The 20,711-nt window shown below is 42.6% G+C and overlaps 1 protein-coding gene across 2 annotated transcripts in view; it reads left to right on the forward strand.

Annotated features, from left to right (window-relative positions):
• Nucleotides 1-20,711, forward strand: part of LOC121550703 (melanophilin-like) — a 167,270-nt gene that overhangs the window by 28,479 nt on the left and 118,080 nt on the right. For both annotated transcript variants that reach the window (XM_041863064.2, XM_041863070.2), the window contains exon 3: nt 13,456-13,677. In XM_041863064.2, the coding sequence (XP_041718998.1) occupies nt 13,456-13,677 (222 nt within the window). The remainder of the gene's footprint in view (nt 1-13,455; nt 13,678-20,711) is intronic.

A 20,711-nucleotide genomic window follows, 5' to 3' on the forward strand; every position in this document is an offset into this window, starting at 1 on the left:
GAAAACGCTATGTCTGGCGCAAACCCAAGACCTCTCATCACTCCGAGAACACCATCCCCACAGTGAAGCATGGTGGTGGCAGCATCATGCTGTGGGGATGGTTTTCATCTGCAGGGACTGGGAAACTGGTCAGAATTGATGGAATGATGGATGGCACTAAATACAGGGAAATTCTTGAGGGAAACCTGTTTCAGTCTTCCAGAGATTTGAGACTGGGACGGAGGTTCACCTTCCAGCAGGACAATGACCCTAAGCAAATGCTAAAGCAACACTTGAGTGGTTTAAGGGGAAACATTGAAATATCTTGGAATGGCATAGTCAAAGCCCAGACCTCAATCCAATTGAGAATCTGTGGTATGACTTAAAGGTTGCTGTACACCAGCGGAACCTATCCAACTTGAAGGAGCTGGAGCAGTTTTGCCTTGAAGAATGGGCAAAAATCCCAGTGGCTAGATATGCCAAGCTTATAGAGACATACCCCAAGAGACTTGCAGCTGTAATTGCTGCAAAAGGTGTCTCTACAAAGTAGTGACTTTGGGGGGTTGAATAGTTATGCACGCTCAAGTTCTGTTTTTTTGTCTTATTTCTTGTTTGTTTCACCCCAAAAAATATTTTGCATCTTCAAAGTGGTAGGCATGTTGTGTAAATCAAATGATACAAACCCCAAAAAAATATTTTCCGGTTGCCTTGCGAGACCATGCTGCCACACGCCACCATGCAGCTAGCTAGGACTCTGTCTATGGTGCGGATATCCTCGCTATTCAAATCAGACAGGCACAGGATATATACCAAGTCCCTGGGATTTGGGCTTTCAGAGGAGGACAGATATAACTTTTGTATCCCATTGCTAATGCCAAACAGCTGTACCACTGTATCTCTGAGGCACCATCTTGATGACCGGCCATACAGTGGGGAAAAAAAGTATTTAGTCAGCCACCAATTGTGCAAGTTCTCCCACTTAAAAAGATGAGAGAGGCCTGTAATTTTCATCATAGGTACACGTCAACTATGACAGACAAAATGAGAAAAAAAAATCCAGAAAATCACATTGTAGGATTTTTAATGAATTTATTTGCAAATTATGGTGGAAAATAAGTATTTGGTCAATAACAAAAGTTTCTCAATACTTTGTTATATACCCTTTGTTGGCAATGACACAGGTCAAACGTTTTCTGTAAGTCTTCACAAGGTTTTCACACACTGTTGCTGGTATTTTGGCCCATTCCTCCATGCAGATCTCCTCTAGAGCAGTGATGTTTTGGGGCTGTCGCTGGGCAACACGGACTTTCAACTCCCTCCAAAGATTTTCTATGGGGGTTGAGATCTGGAGACTGGCTAGGCCACTCCAGGACCTTGAAATGCTTCTTACGAAGCCACTCCTTCATTGCCCGGGCGGTGTGTTTGGGATCATTGTCATGCTGAAAGACCTAGCCACGTTTCATCTTCAATGCCCTTGCTGATGGAAGGAGGTTTTCACTCAAAATCTCACGATACATGGCCCCATTCATTCTTTCCTTTACACGGATCAGTCGTCCTGGTCCCTTTGCAGAAAAACAGCCCCAAAGCATGATGTTTCCACCCCCATGCTTCACAGTAGGTATGGTGTTCTTTGGATGCAACTCAGCATTCTTTGTCCTCCAAACACGACGAGTTGAGTTTTTACCAAAAAGTTATATTTTGGTTTCATCTGACCATATGACATTCTCCCAATCCTCTTCTGGATCATCCAAATGCACTCTAGCAAACTTCAGATGGGCCTGGACATGTACTGGCTTAAGCAGAGGGACACGTCTTGCACTGCAGGATTTGAGTCCCTGGCGGCGTAGTGTGTTACTGATGGTAGGCTTTGTTACTTTGGTCCCAGCTCTCTGCAGGTCATTCACTAGGTCCCCCCCGTGTGGTTCTGGGATTTTTGCTCACCATTCTTGTGATCATTTTGACCCCACGGGGTGAGATCTTGCGTGGAGCCCCAGATCGAGGGAGATTATCAGTGGTCTTGTATGTCTTCCATTTCCTAATAATTGCTCCCACAGTTGATTTCTTCAAACCAAGCTGCTTACCTATTGCAGATTCAGTCTTACCAGCCTGGTGCAGGTCTACAATTTTGTTTCTGGTGTCCTTTGACAGCTCTTTGGTCTTGGCCATAGTGGAGTTTGGAGTGTGACTGTTTGAGGTTGTGGACAGGTGTCTTTTATACTGATAACAAGTTCAAACAGGTGCCATTAATACAGGTAACGAGTGGAGGACAGAGGAGCCTCTTAAAGAAGAAGTTACAGGTCTGTGAGAGCCAGAAATCTTGCTTGTTTGTAGGTGACCAAATACTTATTTTCCACCATAATTTGCAAATAAATTAATTAAAAATCCTACAATGTGATTTTCTGGATTTATTTTTCTAATTTTGTCTGTCATAGTTGACGTGTACCTATGATGAAAATTACAGGCCTCTCTCATCTTTTTAAGTGGGAGAACTTGCACAATTGGTGGCTGACTAAATACATTTTTTCCCCACTGTAGCTACTAAGCAGTAGCCTTTCTATTCTGACTCCTGAGAACCGTGCACAGTTGGAAAAGAATGCCCCCATATCATGGCATAAGTCCGTTTACCAGGGGTGTATTCAGTGATTTGAAATGTTCAGAACCTTGCAGACCTGGGATATCTATAGTTTTAACTATGCTTTGTGAAAAGGTTTTTAAAAATAGGGGGAACAAATATTTACTTTGGAGGTGACTACAACTATTTGACTACAGATCACAGAAAGTAACTACTTTTTTCAAACTATTTGAATACATATCTGAGAAAGTAACTACTTTAAAAAAAAACGTTTGAAACAGATCTCAGGATGTGACTACTTTTCAGAAACTGTTGGATTGGCTGCCTTCAACTAATGCCCGGGCAAACTGTCCAAACAGATCCTCAAGGAAGGTGGATCATTTTAAATATGTTATTGGACCATAAGCAAATGATGATCCACACTTCTTAGAAAATATCTATATAATAATCTATCGAGCTCACAAGCTACAAATGACTCAATTATTATGGTGGGAGATTATAATATGGTTTTAAGTACCAAAATGGACAGTAAAGGAAATCACACTACAAACTATCACCCTGATGCAAATACGGAAAGTATTCAGACCCCTTGACTTTTTCCACATTTTGTTACGTTACAGCCTTATTCTAAAATTGATACAATTACTTGTTTTCCTCATCAATCTACACAATACCCCATAATGACAAAGCAAAAACTGATTTTTAGAAATGTGTGCTAATTTATTAAAAATAAAAAACTAATATTACATTTACATAAGTATTCAGACCCTTTACACAGTACTTTGTTGAAGCACCTTTGGCAGCAATTACAGCCTTGAGTCTTCTTAGGTATGACGCTACAAGCTTGGCGAACTGTATTTGGGAAATGTCTCCCTTTCTTCTCTGCAGATCCTCTCAAGCTCTGTCAGGTTGGATGGGGAGCGTTGCTGCACAGCTATTTTCAGGTCTCTCCAGAGATGTTCGATCGGGTTCAAGTCCGGGCTCTGGCTAGGCCACTCAAGGACATTCAGAGACTTGTCCTGAAGCCACTCCTGCATTGTCTTGGCTGTGTGCTTAGGGTTGTTGTCCTATTGGAAGGTGAACCTTCGCCCCAGTCTGAGGTCCTGAGCGTCTCTAGAGCAGGTTTTCATCAAGGATCTCTCTGTACTTTGCTCCGAAAATCTTTCCCTCGATCCTGACTAGTCTCCCAGTCCCACTGAAAAACATCCCCACAGCATGATGCTGCCACCACCATGCTTCACCGTAGGGATAGTGCCAGGTTTCCTCCAGACATGACGCTTGGCATTCAGGCCAAAGAGTTGAATCTTGGTTTCATCAGACCAGAGAATCTTGTTTCTCATGGTCTGAGAGTCTTTAGGGGCCTTTTGGCAAACTCCAAGCGGGCTGTCATGTGCCTTTTACTGAGGAGTGGCTTCCATCTGGCCACTCTACCATAAAGGCCTGATTGGTGGAGTGCTGCAGAGATGGTTGTCCTTCTGGAAGATTCCCACAGAGGAACTCTAGAGCTCTGTCAGAGTAAGCATCGGGTTCTTGGACTCCTCCCTGACCAAGGTCCTTCTCCCCCGATTGCTCAGCTCTAGAATGAGTCTTGGTGGTTCCAAAGTTCTTCCATTTAAGAATGATGGAGGCCACTGTGTTCTTGGGAACCTTCAATGCTGCAGAAATGTTTTGGTACCCTTCCCCAGTTCTGTGCCTTGACACAATCCTGTCTCAGAGCTCTACAGACAATTCCTTCGACCTCATGGCTTGGTTTTTGCTCTGACATGCACTGTCAACTGTGGGACCTTATATAGACAGGTGTGTGCCTTTTCAGATCATGTCCAATCAATTGAATTTACCACTTGTGGACTCCAATCAAGTTATTACAGACCTCTACATGCTTTGTAAGTAGGAAAACCTGCAAAATCGGCAGTGTATCAAATACTTGTTCTCCCCACTGTAATTCATCCTGATCAGACAGTTTTTTTTTTACATGGACGATACTATAAGACAAGTACTTGAAACAATAGAACACTATGGAAAATATAGGAAACCTGGTCTGGTATTCCTAGAAGATTTTCAAAAGACTTTTCATAAAGTACAACTAGAATTTATATATAAATTCCTGGACTATTTACATTTAGGATAATCTCTCATACATCTTGGTTAAAGTTAGATATAGCAACCCCAGGTGTAAAATAGTAAATAATGGTTACTTCTCAGAAAGTATTGAACTGTGAAGAGGAGTAAAACAAGGTTTTCACTGGCAGCGAATCTATTTATTATGGCCATCGAAATGATAGCTTTTATAATCAGATCCAACTATAATATAGAGGGGCTAGAAATCCAGGGCTTAAAAACAAAGGTGTTATTGTACGCTGACGACTAAAGTTTCCTTTTAAATCTGCAATCTGGATCCCTGCACAGCCTCATAGAGGATCTAGATAATTTCTCTAACCTCTCTGGATTACAATCAAACTATGATAAGTGTACCAAATTACTTATTTCATCGTTAGTAAATACCACTTTTACATTACCGTTACCAATAAAATGTTCTGACGGTGAAGTGGACGTACTTGGTATTTATATCCCTACAAAAACAAATGTTTATAGAAAGTTATTTTTAAAAAATTGATACGATCTTGCCATAATGGAAAGGTAAATAACTGTCTATTTGATACAGATACACTACATGACCAAAAGTATGTGGACACCTGCTCGTCGAACATCTAATTCCAAAATCATGGGCTGTATGGACCTCGAGCCATGGAGCTCGAGGTCTATTTTCTTTGATATTCAAATACCGGTCTCAGAAAATCAATATATATTTGAAAGTATTTTGAATACTCTCAGAAAACCCAGTAATATTTGAAGGTATTTGAATTATGCAATATTTATTTGATGGCTGCCAAATATTTGATGAAGAACTAAAAACTACAACAGATAGTTGAATTGGTCTAAACATATGATCATAAGCACATGGTTTGAATCTTAATATAGCCTATAATCTAGAATTATATAGATGAGGACATGGAATCACCTTAACACTAGAGTAGATCACTTTTGCAGCTTCAAAATGACTGACAAATATATTTTCATAATGAGTGAGACATAAGGTAATACAGTAACACTTGACATCAAGTCCTTATAAATGTACAGTAATTTTGGGATTATTACAATAGCAACATTGTTGACACATACGACTTTGGAAATTGCTTAGCAATAGAGTTATTACATGGAATAAGGAACAGTCACTATTCATATTGTGTACACAGTAGTAACAAAAACTCTCCGCTCAATGACATGCAATTAAAATGCAATTACCAACATATTTTGTAACATGCTAATACAATGTTGCTCCAAAAGTAATACAGTTTTATTACACAGGTACAAGAACAGTTTAATGTTGAAGACATGCTCCGGAACTTTGGCGAATACTAAGTATTTTTTTTAAACCTCCTGCTTTGGCCTGGATGTGCCAATGTGTAGTTCATACACACATAATCTGTGAAAAGAATTACGGTCTTATCTCAATTAGCTACAAAATTCCTAGTTAGAAAGATAATATTTTTCTGGAAGCTGTACTGCGCCATTTTCCCAAAATCTTCCCCGACGTGGCCCAGCCCCCTAGCAATTCGAGTTCAACCAATGAGCTTCAGTCCCTCGCCATTTGAGTGAAAGCTAGCAAGATACACACAGCAGAGTAAGAGAGAGATCAATGATGTGGTGCAGATACACTATACAGTGAGGGAAAAAAGTTTTTGATCCGCTGCTGATTTTGTACGTTTGCCCACTGACAAACAAATGATCAGTCTATAATTTTAATGGTAGGTTTATTTGAACAGTGAGAGACAGAATAACAACAAAGAAATCCAGAAAAACGCATGTCAAAAATGTTATAAATTGATTTGCATTTTAATGAAGGAAATAAGTATTTGACCCCCCAATCAGAAAGATTTCTGGCTCCCAGGTGTATTTTATACAGGTAACGAGCTGAGATTAGGAGAACACTCTAATCTCAGCTTGTTACCTGTATAAAAGACACCTGTCCACAGAAGCAATCAATCAATCAGATTCCAAACTCTCCACCATGGCCAAGACCAAAGAGCTCTCCAAGGATGTCAAGGACAAGATTGTAGACCTAAACAAGGCTGGAATGGGCTACAAGACCATCGCCAAGCAGATTGGTGAGAAGGTGACAACAGTTGGTGCGGTTATTCGCAAATGGAAGAAACAAAAAAGAACTGTCAATCTCCCTCAGCATGGGGCTCCATGCAAGATCTCACCTCGTGGAGTTGCAATGATCATGAGAACAGTGAGGAATCAGCCCAGAACTACACGGGAGGATTTTGTCAATGATCTCAAGGCAGCTGGGACCATAATCACCAAGAAAACAATTGGTAACACACTACGCCGTGAAGGACTGAAATCCTGCAGCGCCCGCAAGGTCTCCCTGCTCAAGAAAGCACATATACAGGGCCGTCTGAAGCTTGCCAATGAACATCTGAATGATTCAGAGGAGAACTGGGTGAAAGTGTTGTGGTCAGATGAGACCAAAATCGAGCTCTTTGGCATCAACTCAACTCGCCGTGTTTGGAGGAGGAGGAATGCTGCCTATGACCCCAAGAACACCATCCCCACCGTCAAACATGGAAGCATTATACTTTGGGGGTGTTTTTCTGCTAAGGGGACAGGCCAACTTCACTGCATCAAAGGGACGATGGACGGGGCCATATGCCGTCAAATATTGGGTGAGAACCTCCTTCCCTCAGCCAGGGCATTGAAAATGGGTTGTGGATGGGTATTCCAGCATGACAATGACCCACAACACACGGCCAAGGCAACAAAGGAGTGGCTCAAGAAGAAGCACATTAAGGTCCTGGTGTGGACTAGCCAGTCTCCAGACCTTAATCCCATAGAAAATCTGTGGAGGGAGCTGAAGGTTCGAGTTGCCAAACGGCAGGCTCGAAACCTTAATGACTTGGAGAAGATCTGCAAAGAGGAGTGGGACAAAATCCCTCCTGAGATGTGTGCAAACCTGGTGGCCAACTACAAGAAACGTCTGACCTCTGTGATTGCCAACAAGGGTTTTGCCACCAAGTACTAAGTCATGTTTTGCAGAGAGGTCAAATACTTATTTCCCTCATTAAAATGCAAATCAATTTACAACATTTTTGACATGTGTTTTTCTGGATTTTTTTGTTGTTATTCTGTCTCTCACTGTTCAAATAAACCTACCATTAAAATTATAGACTGAACATGTCTTTGTCAGGGGGCAAACTTATAAAATCAGCAGGGGATCAAAAACTTTTTTCCCTCACTGTATATACAAAAGTATGTGGACACCCCTTCAAATTAGTTGATTCGGCTATTTCAGCCACACCTGTTGCTGACAGGTGTATAAAATTGAGTACACAGCCATGCAATCTCCATAGACATACATTGACAGTAGAATGGCCATACTGAAGAGCTCAGTGACATTCAATGTGGCACCGTCATAGGATGCCACCTTTCCAACAAATCAGTTCATCAAATTTCTGCTCTGCTAGAGCTGCCCCGGTCAACTATATGTGCTGTTATTGTGAAGTGGAAATATCTAGGAGCAAAAAGGGCTCAGCCGCGAAGTGGTAGGACACACAAGCTCACAGAACGGGACCGGAGAGTGCTAAAGCGTGTATAAATCGTCTGTCCTCGGTTGTGACACTCACTACCGAGTTCCAAACTGCCTCTGGAAGCAACATCAGCACAATAACTGTTTTCGGGAGCTCCATGAAATGGGTTTCCATGGCCGAGCAGACGCACACAAGCATCGGCTGGAGTGGTGTGAAGCTCACCGCCATTGGAAATAAGTTGCTTTAATTGGTGCAGCTAATAGCTAGAAGCCACAGGCACCCACAAAAGAAATTCAAGCAACTTATTTATCAATTTTGTTGTGCTGTTGTTACATTTGTATTGGTGTTTTGTGTCTGATGAGCTCAGGGTGTTGTTACATGTCATTTACGATGTGCATCATGAGCAAAGTTATTGTAGCCTATCATTTCACTTCCCCTGTGAGAACCATGAGCACGGGCTGACTTGGCTTTGCTGCCCTTACGAAAAAGGATTGCAGTTAAAGTGCAGTATAACTACAGTACATTGCAGTATAACTGCAGTTAGAGTGCATTATAACTGCAGTATGCTGCAAATACTGTGTCCAAAATAACACAGTTTTTTTTACTGCAGTAATTTTGCAGTGTAACTGCAGTTAGAGTGCAGTATAACTGCAGTTCAACTGCGGTACACTGAAATTACAGTGGGGAAAAAAAGTATTTAGTCAGCCACCAATTGTGCAAGTTCTCCCACTTAAAAAGATGAGAGAGGCCTGTAATTTTCTTCATAGGTACACGTCAACTATGACAGACAAACTGAGGAAAAAAAATCCAGAAAATCACATTGTAGGATTTTTAATGAATTTATTTGCAAATTATGGTGGGAAATAAGTATTTGGTCACCTACAAACAAGCAAGATTTCTGGCTCTCACAGACCTGTAACTTCTTCTTTAAGAGGCTCCTCTGTCCTCCACTCGTTACCTGTATTAATGGCACCTGTTTGAACTTGTTGTCAGTATAAAAGACACCTGTCCACAACCTCAAACAGTCACACTCCAAACTCCACTATGGCCAAGACCAAAGAGCTGTCAAAGGACACCAGAAACAAAATTGTAGACCTGCACCAGGCTGGGAAGACTGAATCTGCAATAGGTAAGCAGCTTGGTTTGAAGAAATCAACTGTGGGAGCAATTATTAGGAAATGGAAGACATACAAGACCACTGATAATCTCCCTCGATCTGGGGCTCCACGCAAGATCTCACCCCGTGGGGTCAAGATGATCACAAGAACGGTGAGCAAAAATCCCAGAACCACACGGGGGACCTAGTGAATGACCTGCAGAGAGCTGGGACCAAAGTAACAAAGCCTACCATCAGTAACACACTACGCCGCCAGGGACTCAAATCCTGCAGTGCAAGACGTGTCCCCCCTGCTTAAGCCAGTACATGTCCAGGCCCGTCTGAAGTTTGCTAGAGTGCATTTGGATGATCCAGAAGAGGATTGGGAGAATGTCATATGGTCAGATGAAACCAAAATATAACTTTTGGTAAAAACTCAACTCGTCATGTTTGGAGGACAAAGACTGCTGAGTTGCATCCAAAGAACACCATACCTACTGTGAAGCATGGGGGTGGAAACATCATGCTTTGGGGCTGTTTTTCTGCAAAGGGACCAGGACGACTGATCCGTGTAAAGGAAAGAATGAATGGGGCCATGTATCGTGAGATTTTGAGTGAAAACCTCCTTCCATCAGCAAGGGCATTGAAGATGAAACGTGGCTGGGTCTTTCAGCATGACAATGATCCCAAACACACCGCCCGGGCAATGAAGGAGTGGCTTCGTAAGAAGCATTTCAAGGTCCTGGAGTGGCCTAGCCAGTCTCCAGATCTCAACCCCATAGAAAATCTTTGGAGGGAGTTGAAAGTCCGTGTTGCCCAGCGACAGCCCCAAAACATCACTGCTCTAGAGGAGATCTGCATGGAGGAATGGGCCAAAATACCAGCAACAGTGTGTGAAAACCTTGTGAAGACTTACAGAAAACGTTTGACCTGTGTCATTGCCAACAAAGGGTATATAACAAAGTATTGAGAAACTTTTGTTATTGACCAAATACTTATTTTCCACCATAATTTGCAAATAAATTCATTAAAAATCCTACAATGTGATTTTCTGGATTTTTTTTCATCATTTTGTCTGTCATAGTTGACGTGTACCTATGATGAAATTTACAGGCGTCTCTCATCTTTTTAAGTGGGAGAACTTGCACAATTGGTGGCTGACTAAATACTTTTTTCCCCCACTGTATTCTGCAATTACTGTTTCCAAAATACCACAGTCAACTGTAGTTACTGCACTTTTACTGCAGTTTCAAAACTGCAATCTTCTCTTATGGAAGATGCCAAAACTTTGGAGATAACAATAGATGGCAAAGTCAAAGATACTGGTTTCCATCTGTGGCGAAGTTTTCCCTAAATGCTTATGATAAATCCAGAACCAGCCTATTCAGCTGCCTAATCTTTTGAATATGGTGTAGTTTAAAAAAAACAGCAACCACAGACAACACTAGCTAGCTAGATAAGGTTAACATGATATCTAGCCAAGGTTAGCATGCTAGCTAGCTACACTGACATCTGTCAGTTCCCTATATGTTGATGTTTCTCATCCACATGGAAATCACCACAAAGTTCTTTCCCACCCCAATTTGTGAATATGTATAAGTAGCCTGCATCACTCTTCGGAGGGTGAACCTATACAAGCATTTCCGCTACAGGGCAGGAATTACGTTGAACTGGGGCGGAATTGCCCTCTGGTTGGTGCCTTCTTAAAGTTATAAAACTGTTCTTGTAGTACTGTTATTTGCTGAACATGGCAATGCAAGTTATGTCTCCCTTCTGTGGGTTCCATGTGGTATTAAGACACAATTTATACGCCTTACATTATTGACTTTATCCTCTAATAATACACTGAAATGGTTGAGTTGAGTGGTATACTAATTTATATAATCTCTGTCTTAATTACAATTTACAGTAAATATAGGGTCTAAGTAAGCACAGTTAAACCGCGTCACATCTGCCTCCAGGAATTTTCCTACCCTCAGTCTGAGGGGGTGGAACAAACAAATTGGTGGTCCTGTCAGTGACAAACGAATAGCAACACCTCACAGCACAATGCCTCTCCCCTATTTGACCTAAATACTGTATTTTGTATGTATGTAATGATATATAGGCTATGTGTGCTGTTTTTAAATTTGTAGTTCTGTCCTTGAGCTGTTCTTGTCTATTAATGTTCTGTATTGTTTCATGTTTTGTGTGGACCCCAGGAAGAGAAGCTGCTTAATGGGGATCCTAATAAAATACCCCGCAAAAAATAATGTTGTTGCTTAGGGGTGTGGCAAGTCTGCCTCTCTGTATTCTAATGGTGCAGGTGAATATTATGATATTACCTTGTAAGCGCAACGCTTCCAGCTGTATATATTATTGGGTCCTTGAGATCAAGGAAAATGTGAGTTTCTTGCATGTATGTCCAATGTTAGAATTCAGCCCATTATGCATACATGGAACTTTTCTGTCAGGCTCTACTAACTCTACAAGTCCAGTGCTGTTAAGGTACTGTATCATTATGCATGCTGTGCCTGATTACTGGCACATACTATTGGATTAGTACGCCTCAGAAACGACTGTATATCAACATCGCATGTCACGAGATCCATGTATAGCCAAGATGGCCACCAAGTACTTTCTGCAATCCACCATAATGTGAGAGACAGACAAGGGAAACCTGTTTCAACTGGCTCAAATGACCCTCATTTAGCCCCCCAAAATCACTTGTTTTCATGTGGAAAATAGAAAATAGAATTGTTAGCCTTCTCCATGTCTACATCTGATGCAGCATATATTCCTAGTTCTCTCTTCTTACTTGTTGTCTCATAAGGTTAGCGGTTGACATTTGATATGTAGGGGTTTAGTTGTATCAGGGATTCAGACTTTCCCCAGGTCAGAGAACCCACAATCTCCTGAGTTTAAAACCTTTGATATTTGGCCCCAAAAAAGTACATATGGTCCCGCTTAAAGGAAGCAATAATGCTTTGGTTTTCATCTGCAAAGTGATAGCATTTTAGCCTTTGGGCTAGTCATGTTGCTGTATATGAGATGGCTGACAATAGAAGAGGGATACTGTAAAAAAAACGGACTTGTTTCCCGGGGCCATATTTGCAGCTTATGTAAAATATATGTAACCACAGATGTGAGCGCATTTCTGTGCCATGCCTCTCGGGCTTCGTAGAAAGCCTTCATAGATACCAATGCACCTTCATTACTTTGGATAGCCCAAGGATATGCATGCCTTGGTCCGTCACTGAACATATTACAGGATAGGAAAGGGACTGAATGCAGTCTTACAGAATAATTGGGCCATAGTCTTCAACTCCCATGACTGGTATAGAATAATCTATCTACTGTCTGTCCTCTCCATTTGTCCTTTCCTATGTCCATTCTTCTGTCTTTACTTCTGTCTGTCCATCCATCACTCCACTACAGCATGGTTCCCCAGCTGTCAATTTGGACTGCAGGTGATTTTATTTGGCCCCCCAAGTTTTCTTAGCAAAATAAGCGATCGTAGCTTTCACCCCCCACTTTTTTGGATCCACTTCAATCAGTGTAGATGAAGGGGAGGAGACAAGTTAAAGAAGGATTTTTAAGCCTTGAAACAATTGAGACATGGATTTTGTATGTGTACCATTCAGAGGGTGAATGGGCAAGACAAAATATTGAAGTGCCTTTGAATGGGTAGTAGGTGCCAGGCTCACCAGTTTGTGTCAAGAACTGCAATGCTGCTGGGGTTTTCACGCTCAACAGATTCCTGTGTGTATCAAGAATGGCCCACCACCTAAAGGACATCCAGCCAACTTGAAACAACTATGGGAAGCATTGGAGTCAATATGGGCGAGCATTCCTGTGGAATGCTTTCGACACCTTGTAGAGTCGAATTGAAGCTGTTCTGAGGGCAAAAGCGGTGGTGCAACTCAATATTAGGAAGTTGTTCCTAATGTTTGGTATACTCAGTATATGTGATCATACACAAATGTAAGCAAGGTTTGAAATTATTATGTTGTAGTCTAACATTATATCTGTTTGGGCTTCTTGTGGTCAATTTGCAGTCTACAAATTATTAGTAATTATGTTCCGGCCCCCTGACCATCCTCTCAAGAAAAAATCGGCCCGCGGCTGAATCTAGTTGAAGATCCCTGCACTATAGCCTCTCTGTCAAGCTATCCATCATCTTCTGTTTATATTTCTCTGTCAATCAATTTATCCATCCTTCCTTGGGTCTTTTGCAGGGAACTAAAGACGCAGCTAGAGAAGGAGGACACCAAGAGAGAGCTGCTGGGCACTGGGACCAGCCTGACAGAGTCCCACTGCATCCGCTGCCTGCAGCCCTTCAAGTTCCTGGTGAACAGCAAGCGCCAGTGTCTGGACTGCCAGCTATACGCCTGCAAGGCCTGCAGCCGCTACAACAAGAAGGAGCACGGATGGGTATGCGACCCCTGTCGCATGTCCAGGTGAGCCGGAAAAACATACTAATGCTAACATCTCAGCATAACAACCTTCATGCTAATATATGCTGACATGCTAGGGCCTGAAGCCTCGACAACATAAAGTATCGCAGCTGGGTGTGCGACCCCTGCCATATGACCAGGTGAACTGAAGAAACATACTAATGCTAGGACATTAGCACAATAACTGTAATGCTAATATACAGTGCCTTCAGAAAGTATTCAGAATTCTTGACTTTTCCACATTTTGTTGTGTTACAGTCTGAATGTAAAATTGATTAAATTGAGATTTGTGTCACTGGCCTACACACTACCCCATAAGTGGAATTATGTTTATAGATTATTATTTTTTATTCATTAAAAATGAAAAGCTGAAATGTCAATGAGTATTCAACCCCTTTGTAATGGCAAGCCTAAATAAGTTCAGGAGTACAAATGTGTTTAACAAGTCACATAATAAGTTGCATGGACTCACTCTGTGTAATAGTGTTTAACATGATTTTTGAATGACTACCTCATCTCTGTGTCCCAATCACACAATTACCTGTAAGGTCCCTCAGTCGAGCAGTGAATTTCGATCACAGATTCAACCACAAAGACCAGGGACAAAGACCAGTTTTCCAATGCCTCGCAAAGAGGGGCACCTATTGGTAAGATGGGTAAAAATAAAAAAGCAGACATTGAATATCCCTTTGAGCATGGTGAAGTTAATGATTACACTTTGGATGATGTATCAATACACCCAGTCACTACAAAGATACAGGCGTCCTTCCTAACTCAGTTGCCGGAGAGGAAGGAAACCACTCAGGGATTTCACCATGAGGCCAATGGTGACTTTAAAACAGTTACAGAGTTGAATAGCTGTGATAGGAGAAAACTGCGAATGGATCAACAACATTGTAGTTACTCCACAATACTAACCTAAATGACAAGGTGAAAAGAAGGAAGCCTGTACAGAATATCAATATTCCAAAATATGCATCCTGTTTGCAATAAGGCACTAAAGTAAAAACATTATGTTTGGGGCAAATCCAACACGACACGTCACTGAGTACCACTCTTCATATTTTCAAGCATGGTGGTGACCGCTCCATGTTATAGGTATGCTTGTCATTTGCAAGGACAACAAAAAAATACAATAAAAAATGACACAGAATAGAGCTAAGCACAGGCTAAATCCTAAAGGAACACCTGGTTCAGTCTACTTGCCAACAGACACTAGAAGACAAATTCACCTTCCAGCAGGACAATAACCAAAAACACAAGGCCAAATTTACACTGCTTACCAAGATTACATTGAATGTTCCTGAGTGGCCTAGTTACAGTTTTGACTTAAATCGGCTTTGAAAATCTATGGAAAGACTTGAAAATGACTGTCTAGCAATGACCAACAACCAAGTTAACAGAGCTTGAAAAAAATAATAAAAATAAAAGTGCAAATGTTGTACAATCCAGATGTGCAAATCTCTTAGAGACTTACCCAGAAAGACTCACATATGTAATCGCTGCCAAAGGTCATTCTAACATGTATTGACTCAGGGGAGTGAATAATTATGTAAATAAGATATTTCTGTATTTATTTCCCCCAATTTTTTTTACATTTTCTAAAAACATGTTTTCACTTTGTCATTATGGGGTATTGTGTGTAGACGGGTGAGGAAAAAAACACAATTTAATCCATTCAGGCTGTATCACAACTAAATATGGAATAAGTCAAGAGGTATGAATACTTTCTGAAGGCACTGTATGCTAACTAATATATGCTAGCAACTGTAATACTAATATATGCTAGCTAATATATGCTAGTTTGCTAATATATACTTGCTTACATTTTAGCATCACAAGTCTGTTACAACCCCCAAAACTAAATGGAGGAAGGCTTCAAGCCGCTTCAGGCAACCAGGAAGTTAGCCGGACAGAATATAAAAGTAAAGGAGAATTTACATCTAAAGTTTACATCCCAATTCCTACTCAAGGTCTGAGGGCAAATAGATAGACCCTTTTATCCACCCCTCTGGCAAATCTCCCACACACCTGGTCTGATGCATTTCGCAAACTCGCATACTGTATATCTAACATACTGTGTGTGATCCAAGTACTGAAATATTGGCTCTTGGGAGAGTGGGGTAAGTCAAGCCAAAGGGTTTGTTGAGCCACCCCTCGTTTCTAGGAAACTATACACAAAATTAATCATGTGAACAAATATTTGGGAAGAGGTCATCATTTCATGCAGTCTGTGAAGGAAAGAATCACATTGAAAAAGGTGGTAAACAAGCTAGTTCCAAAAAACAGATTTTCGCAGTCAAATGAATTTATTGTGGTACAGGTTTCATGATGATTGTTTCTAAACCAAAGTAAATACTGTAGTTTTAAAACTGTTCTATACATCAGTTGGGGTCTCTAAAAACTTCAATATGAGGTCGTAAACATACCAAGAAAGTGCATCCTTGTAGCTGTGTGGGCTAATACAGTAAAAAAGCTTCCTGTGGGGAATATTGAGCAATTTGGCCAGGGGCAAGTTGAGCCAATGGTTGAGCCAATGGAAAGTTGAGCAAATTTAAGTGTTTTCTTCCCAGGTTTAATGCAAGGCATTATCGCTGGGTTATGAGGTAAGACCATGGCCTGGCCCATGTTAAAAGTGTTAAAAAAGTACAAAGTGTTTGTTAGGTGTTAAGCCTATGGTAAAATATGCTTAAAATGATGAAAATACAAAGTGATTGGGAAATAAAGATAGACATGGGTTTTAAAAAGGTTGTGGTAATATTTAATTCAGTATATACATTTGTAGGCGGCTCAACTTACCCTGTCCCTATGCTCAACTTACCACATACCCAGGATAAGGTATGTTTTAAAAACTGTTGTGTTTACATAAATTCTGATTATTTCTAGGGATACACAACATCCTGAAATATACAGCTAATGTCGGAAGTGTACATACACTTAGGTTGGAGTCATTAAAACTAGTTTTTCAAACACTCCACAAATGTATTGTTAACAAACTATAGTTTTGGCAAGTCGGTTAGGACATACTTTGTGCATGACACAAGTCATTTTTCCAACAATTGTTTACAGACAGATTATTTCACTTATAATTCACTGTATCACAATTCCAGTGGGTCAGAAGTTTACATACATTAAGTTGACTGTGCCTTTAAACAGCTTGGAAAATTCCAGAAAATGATTTCCTGGCTTTAGAAGCTTCTGATAGGCTAGTCAATTGGAGGTGTACCTGTGGATGTATTTGAAGGCCTACCTTCAAACTCAGTGCCTCTTTGCTTGATATCATGGGAAAATCAAAAGAAATCAGCCAAGACCTCAGAAAAAAAATTCTGGTTCATCCTTGGGAGCAATTTCCAAACGCCTGAAGATACCACGTTCATCTGTACAAACAATAGTACGCAAGTATAAACACCATGGGACCACGCAGCTGTCATACCGCTCAGGAAGGAGACGCGTTCTGTCTCCTAGAGATGAACGTACTTTGGTGCGAAAAGTGCAAATCAATCCCAGAACAACAGCAAAGGACCTTGTGAAGATGCTGGAGGAAACAGGTACAAAATTATCTATATCCATAGTAAAACGAGTCCTATATCGACATAAACTGAAAGGCCGCTCAGCAAGGAAGAAGCCACTGCTCCAAAACCGCCATAAAAAAGCCAGACTACGGTTTGCAACTGCACATGGGGACAAAGATCGTACTTTTTTGATAAATATCCTCTGGTCTGATGAAACAAAAATATAACTGTTTGGCCATAATGTCCATCGTTATGTTTGGAGGAAAAAGGGAGTAATTGCAAGCCGATGAACACCATCTCAACCGTGAAGCACGGGGGTGGCAGCATCATGCTATGGGGGTGCTTTGCTGCAGGAGGGACTGGTGCACTTCACAAAACAGATGGCATCATGAGGAAAATTTAAAAATTATGTGGATATATTGAAGCAACATCTCAAGATATCATTCAGGAAGTTAAAGCTTGGTCGCAAATGGCTCTTCCAAATGGACAATGACCCCAAGCATACTTCCAAAGTTGTGGCAAAATGGCTTAAGGACAACAAAGTCAAGGTATTGGAGTGGCCATCATAAAGCCCTGACCTCAATCCTATAGAAAATGTGTGGGCAGAACTGAAAAAGCTTGTGCGAGCAAGGAGGCCTACATACCTGACTCAATTACACCAGCTCTGTCAGGAGCTTTATTGTGGGAAGTTTGTGGAAGGCTACCCGGAACATTTGACCCAAGTTAAACAATTTAAAGGCAATGCTACCAAATACTAATTGAGTGTATGTAAACTTCTGACCCACTGGGAATGTGATGAAAGAAATAAAAGCTTAAATAAATCATTCTCTCTAATATTATTGTCACGACTTCTGCCGAGGCTGCCCCCCCTCCTGGTTCGGGCAGGCTTCGGAGTTCGTCGTACTAGCTACTGCCGATCCCATTGTCATCACTCCACTTGTCATGTTTTGTCAATCACACATACTTGGTGCTCATTCCCCTAATTAGTATGTGTATAAGTGTTCTCTCTGTTCCCCTTGTCTTTGTGAGTGATTGTTTGTTGTGAGAGTGGGTAGCTCGGTTGAGCTACTATTCACTGTGTTTATGCCAAGGTGGATGTTTTCCCTTGTAATAGTTTTGTTTGACGCTTGGGGCGTTTTATTTATGTAAACGGAATAAACTCTGGACTTCGGTATTTTACCTCCTGCGCCTGACTCTTTAATTCACACCTCGTCACAGAATCACTCACCTGATCTGATATGGAGTCAGCAGGAGAAGACCGCATGCTTGGAGTTGTGGCAAGGGTTCAGGAGCATTCCTCGATGTTGGCCAGCTTGGGGGAAGCGATGGATTGGGTTCTTCAGGTGGTAGAACACCTGGAGAGGAGAGGATCTGATCTATCGAGACCAGCTGGTCAACCGGATCCAGCCACCTACACACCAGCCCCTGGAGGGATCCAGATATCCCGGCCACCGGCGTTTGATGGGACAGCAGCGTGATGTAAGGGATTCCTCTCCAACTGGAGTTGTATTTCTCTAGCATCTGGCCGCAGCCCCGGGAGCGGGAGAAGGTATCCGTCCTTGTTTTCTGCCTTTGTGGGAGAGCCCTGGAGTGGGCCAACGCGGTGTGGAACGAGGGAGGTAACGCATTGGAGGACTATGGGGAGTTTGCTCGTCTCTTTCAGGCCGTTTTTTATCACCCGCCTGAGGGTCGAGAGGCGGGCAAACGACTGTTTCATCTGAGGCAGGGGACGAGGACCGCTCAGGACTACGCGCTGGAGTTCCGAACGCTGGCAGCGGGGTCCGGGTGGAACGAGCGAGCCCTAATCGACAATTTCCGGTGCCACCTAAGGGAGTACGTCCGATGGGATCTAGCCTGCCGGGATGCCATGCTATCATTCTCCCAACTGGTGGACATGGCCATCCGGCTGGACAATCTGCTAGGAGCCAGAGGACGTCCTGGTAGGGGTCTGCCCATTCCCACTTCGGACGACTCTGACCCCGAGCAGATGGAGCTAGGGGGAGCCGCCGGTCGAGAGAGAGCAGGAGGACAGCGACAGTGCCACTCTGGTGGCACGAAGGGACAATCTACCTCACGTCGCAGTAAACCTTATTTTGGGTCTGGAGGCGGTAGACAGGGTACTCACGCAACACCCCAGGTAATGAACACCCAAACGTGTTCAGAGCCCATTGTGGCGCACTATACTTTATCTATCTCCTTTTCCGATCACTTGGTAGGTTCCCAGTGTAAGTCGCTAGTCGATTCAGGCGCAGTTGGGAATTTTATGGACAGGGAATTTGCACGCCGTCAAGGCATTTCATTGGTTCCCCTAACCATTCCACTCCCCATCAGAGCACTTGGTAGTCGACCATTAGGGTCTGGGTTGGTTAAGGAAGTTACGGTACCAGTCAACATGATTACGCAGTAGACGCATGTTGAGCAGATAACCTTTATGATTATTGAGTCTCCTGCTTACCCTGTAGTCTTGGGTATCCCGTGGTTAGCCCTTCACAACCCCAATTTCTCATGGCCGCAGAGGGTTCTTACGGGGTGGTCGCGTGTGTGTCCGGGTAGGTGTCTAGGTGTCTCCGTTGGTGCGACCACAGTGGAAAGACGGTACCCCCACCGTGCGCATTCCCCCCGAATACCATGATCTGGCACTCGCATTTTCCAAGACGCAAGTTACTAAATTCCCACCTCATCGGGAGGGGGATTGCGCGATAAACCTTCGGGTAGACGCTGTACCTCCCAGGAGTCATGTGTATCCTCTGTCGCAGGCTGAAACGGAGGCTATGGAAACATACGTCACCGAGTCCCTGCGCCAGGGGTATATACGTCCCCCCACTTCACCTGCCTCCTTGAGTTTCTTCTTTGTGAAGAAGAAAGATGGCGGTTTACGCCCCGTGCATTGATTATCGACCACTGAATAATGTGACTGTACGATTTAGTTATCCTCTTCCCCTCATTCCTTCAGTGATTGAGTCAATGCATGGGGCCCGCTTTTTCACCAAATTAGACCTCAGGAGTGCCTACAACCTGGTGCGTATGCGGGAAGGGGATGAGTGGAAAACAGCATTCAGCACAACCTCGGGGCATTACGAATACCTGGTGATGCCCTACGGTTTGATGAATGCTCCATCCGTTTTCCAGTCCTTTGTGAACGAGGTGTTTCGGGACATGCTTGGTCGCGGTGTGGTGGTCTACATCTATGACATCCTGGTGTATTCCGCTACGCTCGCTGAGCATATGTCCCTGGTTCGCAAGGTACTGGTCTGACTGCTGGAAAATGATATTTATGCCAAGGCAGAGAAGTGTGAATTTTCCAGCAATCAATCTCCTTCCTCGGATATCGCATTACCACCACAGGTGTGGAGAAGGAGGGAGACCGCATTGCAGCCGTGCGTAATTGGTCGACTCCAACCACGGTAAAGGAGGTGCAGCACTTCCTTGGCTTTGCCAACTACTATGGAAGGTTGATTCGGGGCCTTGGCAAGGTCGCAGCTCCCATTACCTCCTTGCTGAAGGGTGGGCCATCCCGGCTCCACT

The sequence above is a fragment of the Coregonus clupeaformis genome, chromosome 4 (assembly GCF_020615455.1).
Source record: "Coregonus clupeaformis isolate EN_2021a chromosome 4, ASM2061545v1, whole genome shotgun sequence".
NCBI classification, from domain to species: domain Eukaryota; kingdom Metazoa; phylum Chordata; class Actinopteri; order Salmoniformes; family Salmonidae; genus Coregonus; species Coregonus clupeaformis.